At 42.7% G+C, this 14,326-nt stretch overlaps 1 protein-coding gene across 1 annotated transcript in view; it reads left to right on the top strand.

Annotated features, from left to right (window-relative positions):
* The window catches only part of LOC149461896 (uncharacterized), a 116,768-nt gene that overhangs the window by 61,367 nt on the left and 41,075 nt on the right, over positions 1-14,326 (top strand). Inside the window, exon 4 of the mRNA XM_089677737.1 lies at positions 10,970-12,061. Within this exon, the coding sequence (XP_089533863.1) occupies positions 10,970-12,061 (1,092 nt within the window). The remainder of the gene's footprint in view (positions 1-10,969; positions 12,062-14,326) is intronic.

The following is a 14,326-nucleotide window of genomic DNA, read 5'->3' as shown; positions in this document are numbered from 1 at the left end:
TGTGTATGATGATATGTTTGGGTCGGTGTGTATGATGATACGTTTGGGTCGGTGTGTATGATGATACGTTTGGGTCGGTGTGTATGATGATATGTTTGGGTCGGTGTGTATGATGATATGTTTGGGTCGGTGTGTATGATGATACGTTTGGGTCGGTGTGTATGATGATATGTTTGGGTCGGTGTGTATGATGATATGTTTGGGTCGGTGTGTATGATGATATGTTTGGGTCGGTGTGTATGATGATATGTTTGGGTCGGTGTGTATGATGATATGTTTGGGTCGGTGTGTATGATGATATGTTTGGGTCGGTGTGTATGATGATATGTTTGGGTCGGTGTGTATGATGATATGTTTGGGTCTGTGTGTATGATGATACGTTTGGGTCGGTGTGTATGATGATATGTTTGGGTCGGTGTGTATGATGATATGTTTGGGTCGGTGTGTATGATGATATGTTTGGGTCGGTGTGTATGATGATACGTTTGGGTCGGTGTGTATGATGATACGTTTGGGTCGGTGTGTATGATGATACGTTTGGGTCGGTGTGTATGATACGTTTGGGTCGGTGTGTATGATGATATGTTTGGGTCGGTGTGTATGATGATATGTTTGGGTCGGTGTGTATGATGATATGTTTGGGTCGGTGTGTATGATGATACGTTTGGGTCGGTGTGTATGATGATACGTTTGGGTCGGTGTGTATGATGATACGTTTGGGTCGGTGTGTATGATGATATGTTTGGGTCGGTGTGTATGATATGTTTGGGTCGGTGTGTATGATGATATGTTTGGGTCGGTGTGTATGATATGTTTGGGTCGGTGTGTATGATGATATGTTTGGGTCGGTGTGTATGATGATATGTTTGGGTCGGTGTGTATGATGATACGTTTGGGTCGGTGTGTATGATGATACGTTTGGGTCTGTGTGTATGATGATATGTTTGGGTCGGTGTGTATGATGATATGTTTGGGTCGGTGTGTATGATGATATGTTTGGGTCGGTGTGTATGATGATATGTTTGGGTCGGTGTGTATGATGATACGTTTGGGTCGGTGTGTATGATGATATGTTTGGGTCGGTGTGTATGATGATATGTTTGGGTCGGTGTGTATGATGATATGTTTGGGTCGGTGTGTATGATGATATGTTTGGGTCGGTGTGTATGATGATATGTTTGGGTCGGTGTGTATGATGATATGTTTGGGTCGGTGTGTATGATGATATGTTTGGGTCGGTGTGTATGATGATACGTTTGGGTCGGTGTGTATGATGATACGTTTGGGTCGGTGTGTATGATGATATGTTTGGGTCGGTGTGTATGATGATATGTTTGGGTCGGTGTGTATGATGATATGTTTGGGTCGGTGTGTATGATGATATGTTTGGGTCGGTGTGTATGATGATATGTTTGGGTCGGTGTGTATGATGATATGTTTGGGTCGGTGTGTATGATGATATGTTTGGGGTTGGTGAAATACGGATCATTGATGACTCCTATCGCTTGTTCAGTTGTTGGACTTGAATTTTGTTGTCTCTTGTTCCTGGGAAGAGCCGTTTGGTGTTTAGATATTTCCCATTGGAGTCTATTAATAACAATAAGAATCCGGAGTTTGTTGGCTGTTCTTGTGGTTTGATGATTGTTTGTTTGTAGGGATGGGCTTCATGTTCCAGTCACACCTAAGTTTAACTTGAACATGGGCCATTTGTGTGTTCGGTGAACACCTGAATGGTACAGGCATTCGGTGGGCTGTTTGCCAGCCGCGTCCCACAATGCACTGCGCCCTAACATTGCATTGTGATTGGTCAAAGCAATGCACCTAACTACAGGTCAGGTGCAATGCTTTGACCATTCACAGCATGTGATGATGTCACAAGGGGGCGGGGTGATCTCTCACTCCCTTGTGACATCAGGACAGTATATAAGAACTGTCATCATGGGTGCAGCTGTCAAACAGCCGGGAGCCAGCTTCACAAGTGGAGCATTTTTTCCCTCTTTTTTTGGGTAGCGGTGGCGGCGGGCATCATGATTGATGTTGGATCTACTTTAGGGGACATTTTTTAAATTTTTCTTTTTTTTTTTTTTTTCCAAATATTTTTATTAGAAGATTTTTGAACATACAAAAACAATTGAAAACAGTGGTATAACGCAGTTCACATTTATACAAGCAAAATATGCAGTCAGAGAGTGAGCTAACAGCACCTCGCCATCTGGCCGAGGTACTATGCCACGTTTTGGGTAAGGTACATGAGAGGTATGCTTCCTTATGTGAACCAGTTGGAACGATAGTGGGTGTATTTAGGGGGGATAGAAAGAGAAGAGAGAGGGGAAGAGGGGGGGAGGGGGTGGGTGAAGGCACCATAGTTGTCAAGGTGATGTAGTATAAAGGGATATTATAATATCATTTTATTGAACAGTTAGGGTTCTGTAACCATCGAGTCCATTGGGTTTTGAATTTATAGTACGAGGAATTACGGAGTGCCGTGTTTCTCTCCATTTCGCAGGAGAAGTTAAGATCGGTCAATAGGCGGGACAGAGTAGGAGTGGTATTGGAACGCCAGAGCCTGGTGATGTTCAGTTTTGCAGCCGATAAGACATGTATAATAATAGTGCGTGAGGATAATGGAATTTTGTCTATACCAATGTGGAGGAGCGCTAAAGCAGGGTTTGGGGAAATTGGGGTTTGTGCTATTAAGGAGATTAATTGGAAAACTTGATTCCAGTAGGAAGTAAGGGATTTACACGCCCATAGCAGGTGAAGAAGAGAGCCTCTATCTCCACAATGTCTCCAGCAAGTTTGGGGGTGATGAGGATAAAATATAGACAGTTTGACAGGCGTTAAGTACCATTGATGGAGTATTTTTAAGTATGATTCCCAGTGTGAGCTACACTTTGAGGCCTTAAACGTAGTGGAGAAAGTTCTCTCCCAGATGGAAAGAGGTATCGGTTGTTGAGTTATGTTTTCCCAATTTGCTAGGGATGATGTATATGTGGTGAACTGTGAATCAACCAGCATTGTGTAAAAAGTCGATATCCCTTTTTTTGGGTAGGTAGATTTTTGTAAGAAGTGGTGTGCCGTCACTGGGAATTTTATGTTGAGTGGTACTTTCGTGTTGTGAAGGGTATGGGTTAAGCGTATGTAGGTAAAATATTCGGTAACCGGAATTCGGTATTTGTCCCGAATATCCTGAAAGGTATGTAGTTTATCGGTAGAGTATAGATCTTGTATATGAAGTATGCCATGGTCTATCCAGAGGTTTAGGTTTAAATGTGGAGAGAGGAAATGTAGGGACGAAAGTGGAGTGGGAATTTGGAGATTGTCTTTGCGTAGTTGGGTAAGAGTAAGAAACTCCTCCCAAGCTGCTAGGGAAGCTCGTATACAAGGGTTATGGTGCAAGTCCGTGGGATGTACTCCACGGGATACGAATAGTATATTGGGTAAGGCGTGTGGTAGGAATAGGGAGGTTTCCATCAGGGTCCAGGTCTTGCTAACAGTGGGCTGCCTCCAGAAGAAAAGCTGGTCAAGTAGAGCAGCAAGGTAATATGACTTCACATGTGGGAGGCCCGCTCCACCTCTGGAGGGAGGGCGAATTAGAAGATTTGTAACACATCTAGGCTTTTTCGAATTCCATACGAACTGATTCAGAATTGTCTGAAGTTTGGTAAAAAAGATATGAGGAACTGGGATAGGGAGTGTTCTGAAGATGTAGAGTATCTTGGGTAAGATACACATTTTAACTGTAGCTATTCTACCTAACGTCGAGAGGGTAGTGGTGCGTAGGCCTTTAATCTCTTGTGGGATAGATTCAAGCAGTGGTTTAAAGTTAGTATTATACAGTTGGTTAGTCTTTGGAGTGAGTTTAATTCCTAGGTACGGAATAGTAAGTCTTTCCCAAGTGAAGGGGAAGTGTTTGGAAATAAGGTTTTGGGTGTTCGCAGGTGTGTGAAGATTTAGTATGGAAGATTTCGGTGCATTAAGTTTGTAGTAAGATACTGATGTATAGTTTTGGATGTGTATTTGTATTGTGTTGAGGGATTTGTATGGGTTAGTAACCATTAGTATAATGTCATCTGCAAAGAGACTAATCTTGTGTTCGGTTTTTAGGAACTTAAATCCTGTAAAGTGAGGGTCTTTTCTAAGATTGGTTGCTAGTGGCTCAATAAGAAGAGCAAAAATTATAGGGGATAATGGGCATCCTTGTCTAGTTCCGTTAGAGATATTGAAAGGTTGAGAAAGTGTGCCGTTGGTTAATACTTTGGCGGAGGGTCTAGAGTAAAGGGACATTATGGCTGATAACATCCAATCTGATATTCCAATTTTTTGCAGGGTATGTAGCATGAATTGCCAGTGAATGCGGTCGAACGCTTTTTCTGCATCAAGCGATAGTAGAAGCGAGGGTTGGGGATTTAATTCAAGGTGGTGTATTAAGGATAAGATTCGTCTTGTGGCGTCAGGGGCCTGTCTACCAGGAATAAATCCTACTTGGTCTGGGTGAATTAAAGTCGGTAGGTAGGGAAGTAGTCTCAAGGCTATTATCTTAGCGTATATCTTTATGTCTGTGTTGAGAAGTGAAATTGGTCTGTAGTTCTGTACCAATTGAGGGTCTTTGCCAGGCTTCGGAATGGTAGTAATTATTGATTGCAGCATTTCTTGGGGAAATTCTCCACTAGTAGTGGTGTGGTTATATAGGAGAGCTAGTGGTAGAGTGAGTTTGGGGGCAAGTGCTTTGTAATATTCATTGGTGAAGCCATCATTTCCAGGAGATTTGTTTAAAGGCAGAGTGCGTATAGTTCTCTCTATTTCAGGAGGGTCAATCGGTACAGAGATCGATGCAAGTTGGGAATGAGTTAAGCGCGGAAGATTAGTGTTAAGCAAAAACTGTTCGATTGATTGTGCTGTTGGCTGGATTGTGTCAGGGTCATCTTTTAGGTTATACAGTGTCTTGTAGTAGGCCGCGAAAGCATTGGCAATGTCTTGTGGGTTTGTCAGGATGTTTTGTGAGGTAGGATGTCGGATTGTGGCTATCTTGGTTTTAAGTCGTTTTTGTTTAATAGTCTTACTAAGGAGTGAGCTAGCTTTGTTACCTAGCGCATAAAATCTGTTTTTTGTTTTTTGCAGATTGTCGTCATATGCCTGTAGAAAAATGGTTCGTAATTTATTTCTATCAGAGTTTAGGGTCGCCATTGTGGCTGGGTTTGGGTGTTGTTTATGCAATTTTTCATTAAGGCGGATAGAAGTCATAAGTCGGTCAATTTGTTGAGACTGTTGCCTCTTAATGCAGGAGTTTAATTGGATGAGGATACCTCTCATGTAGGCCTTGTAAGCTGTCCAGAGCGTGGTAATGGATATATCAGGGGTGGAATTAATATCAAAGAAAAGTTCATGAGCTTCTTGGATGTGTTTCAAATTTTCCTGTGTAGCTAAAAGAGCAGAGTTGAGTCTCCAGATAGGTGATAATGCTGTTCTTTGATCGTCAACCAAGGATATTTGGATCGGAGCGTGGTCGGACCAGGTAATGGTCCCTATCTTGGATGATGTCACTTGTTGTAGTGTCCATTTGTCTGTATAAACATGTCTATTCGTGAGTAGGAAAGATGCGGAGGGGAGTAGCATGTATAGTCCCGTTCAGAGCCATGTTGACATCTCCAAATATCATAGAGGTCATTGTCGTGAAGAAATTGGTTAAAAGTAGGTTTAGTATATATGGTAGTAGAAGATGAGTCTATATCCGAATTCCCCAAAATGTTAAAATCGCCACCAACGATGAGTTTCCCTTGTTTATGTAGGGAGATGGTTTTGAAAAGTTTACGGTAGAAGCGTAACTGTTTGCAGTTTGGGCCATAAACATTCACTAGAGTGTGGGTCTTGTCATTTATTTGGCACACTAATATATGAAAGCGTCCTTGTGGATCTGCTGTCTGTGAAATAATACGGAATGAAAGAGAGTCATTTATGGCCGTGAGCACTCCATTTTTCTTAGTGGTGTTGGTCGCCATGAATATTTGAGAAAATCGATGAAGGTATAATTTGGGTGATTTATTAGTAGCGATGTGTGTTTCCTGTATGAAGAGTATGTCCGCTCGTGACTTCCGTGCTTCTCTAGATAGTAGTGACCGTTTATAAGGTGAATTGAGACCTCGGACGTTTAAGGACAGAAAGTTAATCATTGGTATTTGTAATTCCAGGATTTTCCGTTAACTGGAGTGTTATTTGGGAGAATCGGATGAGTATGTGTTTTTCCATGAGGGTGGATGATCGAATGTATGTGGCGTATGTGTGACTCAATTGAAGCGATAAAAAGAGTATTCCAATCTGTGTCGCCGTAGATGATCTTAGGGTATGGAGTGGATGTCCAATGGTGCCAGGGTAAGGAAGGGGTGAGGATAAGGGAAACAATAAAAAACCATTTGCGAAAAATGCAAAAATCACGAGTAGCCAATTTTGCTACCTCTAAACTGGGGGGTTCAGGAGAGCTTGACCGCCGGGTGGTGGTCAGGCTAATTGCAAGAAGGAAAAAACCTTTGATCAGAGTTGAAGGGTTTAGGCCAAACGCCAGACAAATTAAGTGTATGAGTGGCTCCTGGGAGAGCGGATGAGTATGCAGAGTAATAAAGAAAAGTATGTCCTGTAGGGGCTATGTTGCGTCCATAGAACTATGCGTAGGATCCTGCATTTCCGCAGGGATGATATTCCAGGATTTTAGCAAATCCAGGCCTGCTTCCAGTGTTTTGATGGTAAAGATCCTACCATTTTGTCGCACCGTTAACTTGGTGGGGAATCCCCATTGGTATGCTATGCCGTGGTTCCTGAGGGCCTTGGTGATTGACAGCATGCGTTTTCTGTTAAGGAGGGTCGCCTTGGATAAATCCGCATATAAGCGGAGATTGGCGTGTGACGGCGGGATCGGTGGCGGATTTCGGGCAGCTGACATGATTTTGTCTTTCGCGTGGTAAAAATGAATGAGTGCTAAGACATCTCTAGGTGTAGATGCTGGTAAAAAGGAGGGTTTAGGTAGGCGGTGCGCCCGGTCAATTGCAAGTTCCAGGTCAGACACTGATGGCACGAGGATTTTGGCAAATTGCTGTATGTATGGGATTAGGTCATCGTTTGCCACAAATTCAGGTATTCCTCTGAACTTGATATTATTGCGCCTTGACCTATCCTCCAGGTCGGCCAATTTTTGGTTAATTTGTTCTATGTCAGCTGAGTGGTCTGCATTAAATTGTTGTGCGCCGTGGTGATGTCTCCTATGTTGTTCTCAATGTGGCTTATTCTGCGCTCCTGGTTTTGTACTATATTTGACAATTGGCTGAGTGACGTGAGGATATCATTATGCAGCGTTTGGCGCAGGGATGTGAGCATATTTCTCATGCATATTTCTGTGAGCGGTATATCTGACGCAGGAAATGCATCTATATCTGATGTATATGTTGTGGTTTCCGGGGTCTGTATTAATGTGCTGGGATCCTGCTCTAGCCGCGGCTTAGATTTAACCGGGCTTCGTGATGTAGGGGATAGTGGGGGTGACAACTCACCAGGGTCCCCGGGATAGAGCAGGTGCTGCAGCCTGGGATCCTTTTGCTGGGACCTGTAGTCCTCCTGCTGGTCTCTGCCTTCCTCTCCCTCTTTGCAGCTGCGGGCGCCATCTTGGATTCCCGGCCCGACTGCAGGGAAGAACAGGGTCAGTTTACCTGGCTGATCCGCCGTTTTTTTTCTCCTAGGCATAGCTGCAGAGGATCGGGTAAGATATGGGATCGGTGCGTTGCTGTTTTTGAGTCCCAGGGCCGGTGTGTGCCGTTCTGTGTCTGGCGGGTGGACGGAGCCGGTTCACTGCACGTCCACCTTCAGTGCTGGCCGCGCATGCGCTAAATTTTCATTTTTAATAAAGGACTTGTCAAAGACTGCCCTCCTGTCATTTATTAACTTCACCTTTTTTTGTGAATGGGTAGCAGTACCATATACCGCCTACTCATTCACACAGGCAGGGGGACCGGGATTTGGGGGCCCCCTTGTTAAAGCATGCTTCCAAATTCCAATAAGCCCCCCAGGCTTCAGAGCTCCACAACCACAGGCCACAGTTGTGGGGAAGAGGCCCTTGTCCCCATCAATATCTGGACAAGGTGCTTTGGGGGCTCCTGGCCCAAAGCACCCCCCTATGTTGAAGGCATGGTATGGTGGCACTCATCCACCCAATTGACCTGCCGGGCTACATGCCCTGATAAGGGTCTGGCATGGAGGGTCCCCCTCAAAATCCATACCAGACCCAAAGGGCTTGGTATGGATGGGAGGGGGGACCCCAAGCTGTTTTTTTTTTTTAATTGTTGGGCACTGCTGACAATTCTTTTGACATTCAGCTGTCATCGGGGAACCCCACTGACACCAGGAACATGAATGAATGTCTCACTACTAAAATACACCGTGATTTCATCATATAACTCATGCCGGATTTTAGTAACTGAGCGGGATCTTCATACTCAGATGCAGTAAGACATCTCTCAGTCCTTCGTGTTCGACATTCACTGTAGAACATTCTGTAGGTTCAGATGATGACCGCGACCTGAACAGGGGGGTGTTCGGCCATCACTATTTGTGGTCTCAGGATTAGTAGAGTTGTCTTGGCTATTGCTGGTCTTTGTCTCGTTACATTTCGGAAGCTGATTGGTCTCACCGGTCTGTTGTTCCTTGATGGGTACTTTGTATAAATCATCCTCTTTGATTCTCTTTCCTGATTGTTGAGCTCCATTTGTATCTTTGGTGTCATTATCTCTTCCCTCAGTTGAGGGTTTTCTTGGTGTAATTGTTACATTTTAGACTGAATTTCTAGGATAGATCTTTGGGGGTATTTTTAGTGTTTTTAGCTCTTCTCTCAGCTTCTCATTTACATTTTCTCACTTGTTTTTGAAGTTTTTCTTTTAATTGAACAAAGTCTCTCCCTAGTTGAGATTAAGCTTGTAATTTTTGGATTCTTAGATGTACTTTCTGAACGAACCTGCAAATCGAATCCAAGCATTCTGGTTATCAACTCATACTCCCACCAGGCATGGATTGAGCAGGTGAACCCCATAATAATACATGAAAACCTAACTTCTCCTAGGAGACTTATGGCTCTCTGGCAGAACGGGCTGGATACTCCGGTACTCACTCCCCATATTTCATTTGTCATAGCTTTTTATAGGTTTAACTTTTTTAGGCCCCTAAAAATGGACCAGCCAATTGTACCCTACTAAATGGTAACTACATTGGAGGCCGATACTTGGTGTATGATCCTGTAGACACAGGCCTACTTGAACGGTGTCAGCTCTCTATGTATGTACTGGAGAGAGTTACTTGCCATGTACAGATGAATTGCTCTATGTTGCTTCTTTTTTCTCTTTTTATTTGTTTATTGAAGGTTGCTTGAGGTGATTGTAGCCGTATTAGTGCATTTGCGACATTGAAGGTAAAAGTGAAACCAGAGACAAAGCAAGTTATTGTTCTGTATGATCTGTATCAGTGCCACAACTGCTTATACATTAGAATGTATGACTCCATTGTCTGGGCTGAATGTTGGATATACTGTGTGCACTTAAAAACTTAAATAATACAATTTAGTTTAATTTAAACAAATATTTTATTTTTTTTCCATAAAGTTTATTAATAAACTCAGAGCATACAATAGGTCCAGGTAATACAAGGTATCAGTCGGAAATGCAATAGGAGGTAATACACATACAGCAAACAAAAAGATACATAGCAATACATAGGCAAAGAATCAGACGTAAGTCATCCCAGGGAAAAGAAAATGGGAAGAATGAGGACATGAAAACGCAGGAACATTAAAGGCATATCTGGTCTCAAGCCCCTATTCAGCATATTGGAATCCCAGCACTGGCAGGTCCATGATATATAACCTCAGCTACCGAGCAGCAGAGAGCGGGGGCAGTGAGTCAAAGGTATGCATTGGAAATGTATACAGTAGGTGTGGAGGGGGGGTGCAAGGGCTTGTAGGATATGGTCTTTTACTTTTGATGAAACTGAGGTAACCCACTACAGGTTGTCAGCACGTGGGTAAAATATTTTTTATATATATATATATATTTATATATATATATATATACACACAAATGATAATGTACATATGCTTTCTATATATATATATATATATATATATAACACAGGTGTCAAACACCTGTATCCAGATCCTGCCCTCTAAGTTATTTAATGTGGCCCTTGTACCTCTCCTGCAGGTACCCCCTTGTTTCCTCCCCCACCTTGTCTCAGCAGTCGGCAGCAGAGAAGAGAATGGAACTCCTCTGCCAAATCCTGTACTTCTCAGTGCAGCTGCAGCATCCCCTCATCTCCACCTCCCTTGGTCTCAGCATTCAGCAGACTCTGGTAATTGACTCCACTCCTCCTCTGGTCCTCCTCCAGACCCTGCACTTTCTGCTTTCCAGCTCTGCCCCCAAAGGAGGTGCACGGTGATGTTAGGGTGGGTGTGGGGTTCTTGACATCTGATGTAATGGGGGGGTGAGGTGCTCTGGACATCTAGTCTTACAATTACAACTGGCCCTTTGAGGACAACCATAATGCTGACACAGCCTGCGATGATATATAAGATATATTTAATAATGATCATTAAAAATAAAAACCAACTTTAGCCCTTTATATAGAATTCTGATTTTTTTTTTTTTTTTTTGTACAGGTGGATTGATGAACCACGTTTTCGGTCATGCTGGTGTTTGTGAATACAACTCAGTCACATGGGAAACCAAACATCTGGGTGTTGTAATTGACTGAAAGTTTGTATTGCAGTTCACTGGAGGAGTCACACAGGACACAAGTCATATCCGTGTTCTAAATGTCATAAGTGCTTTGGGTCCTCTTCAACACTGATCCAACCTCAGAGGATAACATGAGAAAAGTCATTTCAGTGTTCTGGAAGTGACAATTGCTTTACAGTAAAGTCCAACCCATGTATACATAAGAGGAGTCATTTCAAGCTATTTCTTCTTTGGAACGTGACAGAGATTTTACAATGGAGGCAAAACATATCGCACACCAGAAGGGTCACACTGGAGAGAAGCCATATCAGTGTTCTGAATGTGACAAAGCTTTTACATGGAAGTCACATCTTATCACACACCAGAGGATTCACACTGGAGAGAAGCCATATCAATGTTCTGAATGTGACAAAGCTTTTGCACAGAAGTCACAGCTTATCATACACCAGAGGATTCACACTGGAGAGAAGTCATATAAATGTTCTGAATGTGACAAAGCTTTTAGACATAAGTCATATCTTATCACACACCAGAGGATTCACAGTGGAGAGAAGCCATATCAGTGTTCTGAATGTGACAAAGCTTTTACACAGAAGTCATATCTTATCAGACACCAGAGGATTCACACTGGAGAGAAGTCATATCAGTGTTCTGAATGTGACAAAGCTTTTAGACATAAGTCATATCTTATCACACACCAGAGGATTCACAGTGGAGAGAAGCCATATCAGTGTTCTGAATGTGACAAAGCTTTTGCACATAAGTCAGATCTTATCAGACACCAGAGGATTCACACTGGAGAGAAGTCATATCAGTGTTCTGAATGTGACAAAGCTTTTACACAGAAGTCAAATCTTACCACACACCAGAGGATCCACACTGAAGAGAAACCACATCAGTGTTCTGAATGTGATAAAACGTTTACACAGAAGTCAGTTCTCATAGCACACCAGGGGGTCCACACTGTAGAGCAGCCATATCAGTGTTCTGAATGTGATAAAGCTTTTATATGGAAATCACATCTTATCATACACCAGAGGATCCACACTGGAGAGCAGCCATATCAGTGTTCTGAATGTGATAAAACTTTTAAACGGAGGGGAAACCTTGTCATACATGAGAGGATTCACACTGGAGAGAAGCCATATCAATGTTCAGAATGTGACAAAGCTTTTACAGGTAGTGCCGGGCTAATCTATCACCAGAGGATTCACAAGCTTGAGCTGCATAGAGGAAACTCCAGAAGAAGGGGCAATATTAAAGAAGTCACAGCTGTCCCATTAGGCTCACAGGCCCAATGTCTTCCCACAAACTAGGGAAGACATGATGCTACTTAATAAAAAAAAAACTTTGAACAAACAGGACTCTAATGATCGGATTCATTGGGTTTAGTGCTTATGTCCATCAGGAACACACCTAGAAGGGCCTGTGAATATTTTACCTATGGACATTTTTTCAGACAAGCAGCAATGACTGAACTGTATTTCTCATCATTCTCATCTTTATCCTTTTTTATGGAGCATTGACTGAACATGTAATTCATTTTCATCATTCATTAACTGAGCTATGTTCCCAAGTGTTTTCTTCATTGCCAGAATCTGACCAACCAATACATGACCAACATTGCCTCAGTACCAGAGTCTAGGATGGGGTCCAATGGCTTCTTGCCAAGCCTCTGAAACCTCATTAGGAGAGTCCATTCCAGGTTCTTTTGAGAATTGATACACCATAAGCTAGGCTTGAGGGTTCCAGCTAAGCCCACCTTGTCCACATCTCCCATTACATGTTCCACCTCCTCTCCCATGATCAATGCCTCCTTTCCATGTTCCATCTCCTCTCATGGATGACAGCTTTGCAGGCAGGTCTATAGCTGATATACCAGCCAGATAGAGGTCTCTGTTTGGTTAGAGAGTAACTTCTTAAGCTGGTGTAGGCCTTCCAACACGGAGTTAATGCTGTTTTAGGGGACATATTCAACAGTACCACCTAATCCCAGCTGGCCACTTATGTTTCATCTTGTTTTCTCAAAAGGGATTCTATCAGGTGAAGATTGGATGTCCTTGTTATCTTTTTTTTTTTTGTCCAGCTATTGCTCATCTCCATAAACTATTCACACGGTACAACTGCAAGAGATCTGAACTTACAAAGTGCTAAGTGTGCGGTCATATTCCTACCACTTCTTCTGGGAGACTGAAATTCCTCTTATTGGGGTTCACCTTAATGACTCTGAATGAACGGGTCCCTTTTTGGGGCAAAGTGTGCAAAGAGCACTAATTATTCCTGGAAATGCTAAGACATCGACACTAAAGTGTAAAAATGGGCAAAATCAATAATTACATAAATGGTGCAATCTGTCATTAGCATAAACGTTTTATGTTTTTCCAAGTCTCCCCTTGTAATAGTTTTATTACCTGTTGACCCTCCCAGTAGATCTGATTTTTTCTGCTTCCTGTAGAAGGCCAAGCTATTTGGCAAAAATGAAAGTTAGGGGGGTTGGGAAACACCATATAACACTGCTGGGGGTGCTTACAACTGTCATCTTCCATTCATATGGGGGGTTGAACCTTATAGAAATCCTGTTGCTGTAACTGCTGTAGAAGCGTTAGCTGAAGTTGGACTTCACTTGTTGTGTGTCTTACTTATAATCTAAGACTTCCCTGTACAGGGTGACAACGCTGCTGTGTAATGTTCCTGCAGAATGATCAGGGTTGTCACCCTGTTACAGAAGGTGGGAAATAACAGATCTACAGACAGGACCAACAGCTGATACAACTATGTTGCAGAGGGAACTCTGGGAATGCTAATGACAGATTGCATTACACATTCAGTTAGCAGACTTCCTGTTGTTGGTCTGATGTTTGAATTGTGTTCTGATATTTACTGTCCTGCTGTAAAAGGTGTAAATGATTGCCCACATGTTTCCTGTATAGCAGGGACTACAAACTCATATCAGGAATAGTAGGATGGGTACTTTCCCAAGGGGGTCAACTTTTTGGATTTGGAAGAAACATTTTACATGGTTTCTGAAATTCCATTAATGACACTGACAAGGGGAGTCTTACTTGCTGCTCTAACAATAGGAGAGCCAATCACAGGCCAGTAACATTTCATGGTTTGTTTCCATTAATGACACCAACAAAGAGAGTCTCACTTACTTCACTAACAATAGGAGAGCCAATCACAGGCCAGTAACATTTCATGGTTTCTCAATGTAATTGCAGAATGTTTAATCCCCATTGGTCCAATGGATTCCTAGTCCTTCCAGATAACATTTACTTCTTTTGTGGAAGGAGCAACCTAAAATGTCTTCCCTTCAATTCCACCCATAGCTGTACTTGAGGTTATGTTGCCCCTCCCCCCATATTTGTAAAGGAAAGCCTCAATTTCTCCCAATACTCCCCTGGCCTTCCAATGAGAAGAAACATTTTCTCTGGATTGGAGATGCTTTATGCAGTGAGCCCTTCATAGACAGGATGGGGAATCTAAGATAAGTAAGATGAACCGGAGTACTGGAGTCATGGATCAGATAACCAATGACACCATTGATGTTATAGTAGAGCTGA

The sequence above is a fragment of the Staurois parvus genome, unplaced genomic scaffold (assembly GCF_062004578.1).
Source record: "Staurois parvus isolate SC_StPar_1 unplaced genomic scaffold, SC_StPar_1.0 ptg000191l, whole genome shotgun sequence".
NCBI lineage: Eukaryota > Metazoa > Chordata > Amphibia > Anura > Ranidae > Staurois > Staurois parvus.
The sequence above is the reverse complement of the archived record's forward strand: the minus strand, read 5'-3'. Positions and strand labels throughout refer to the sequence as shown.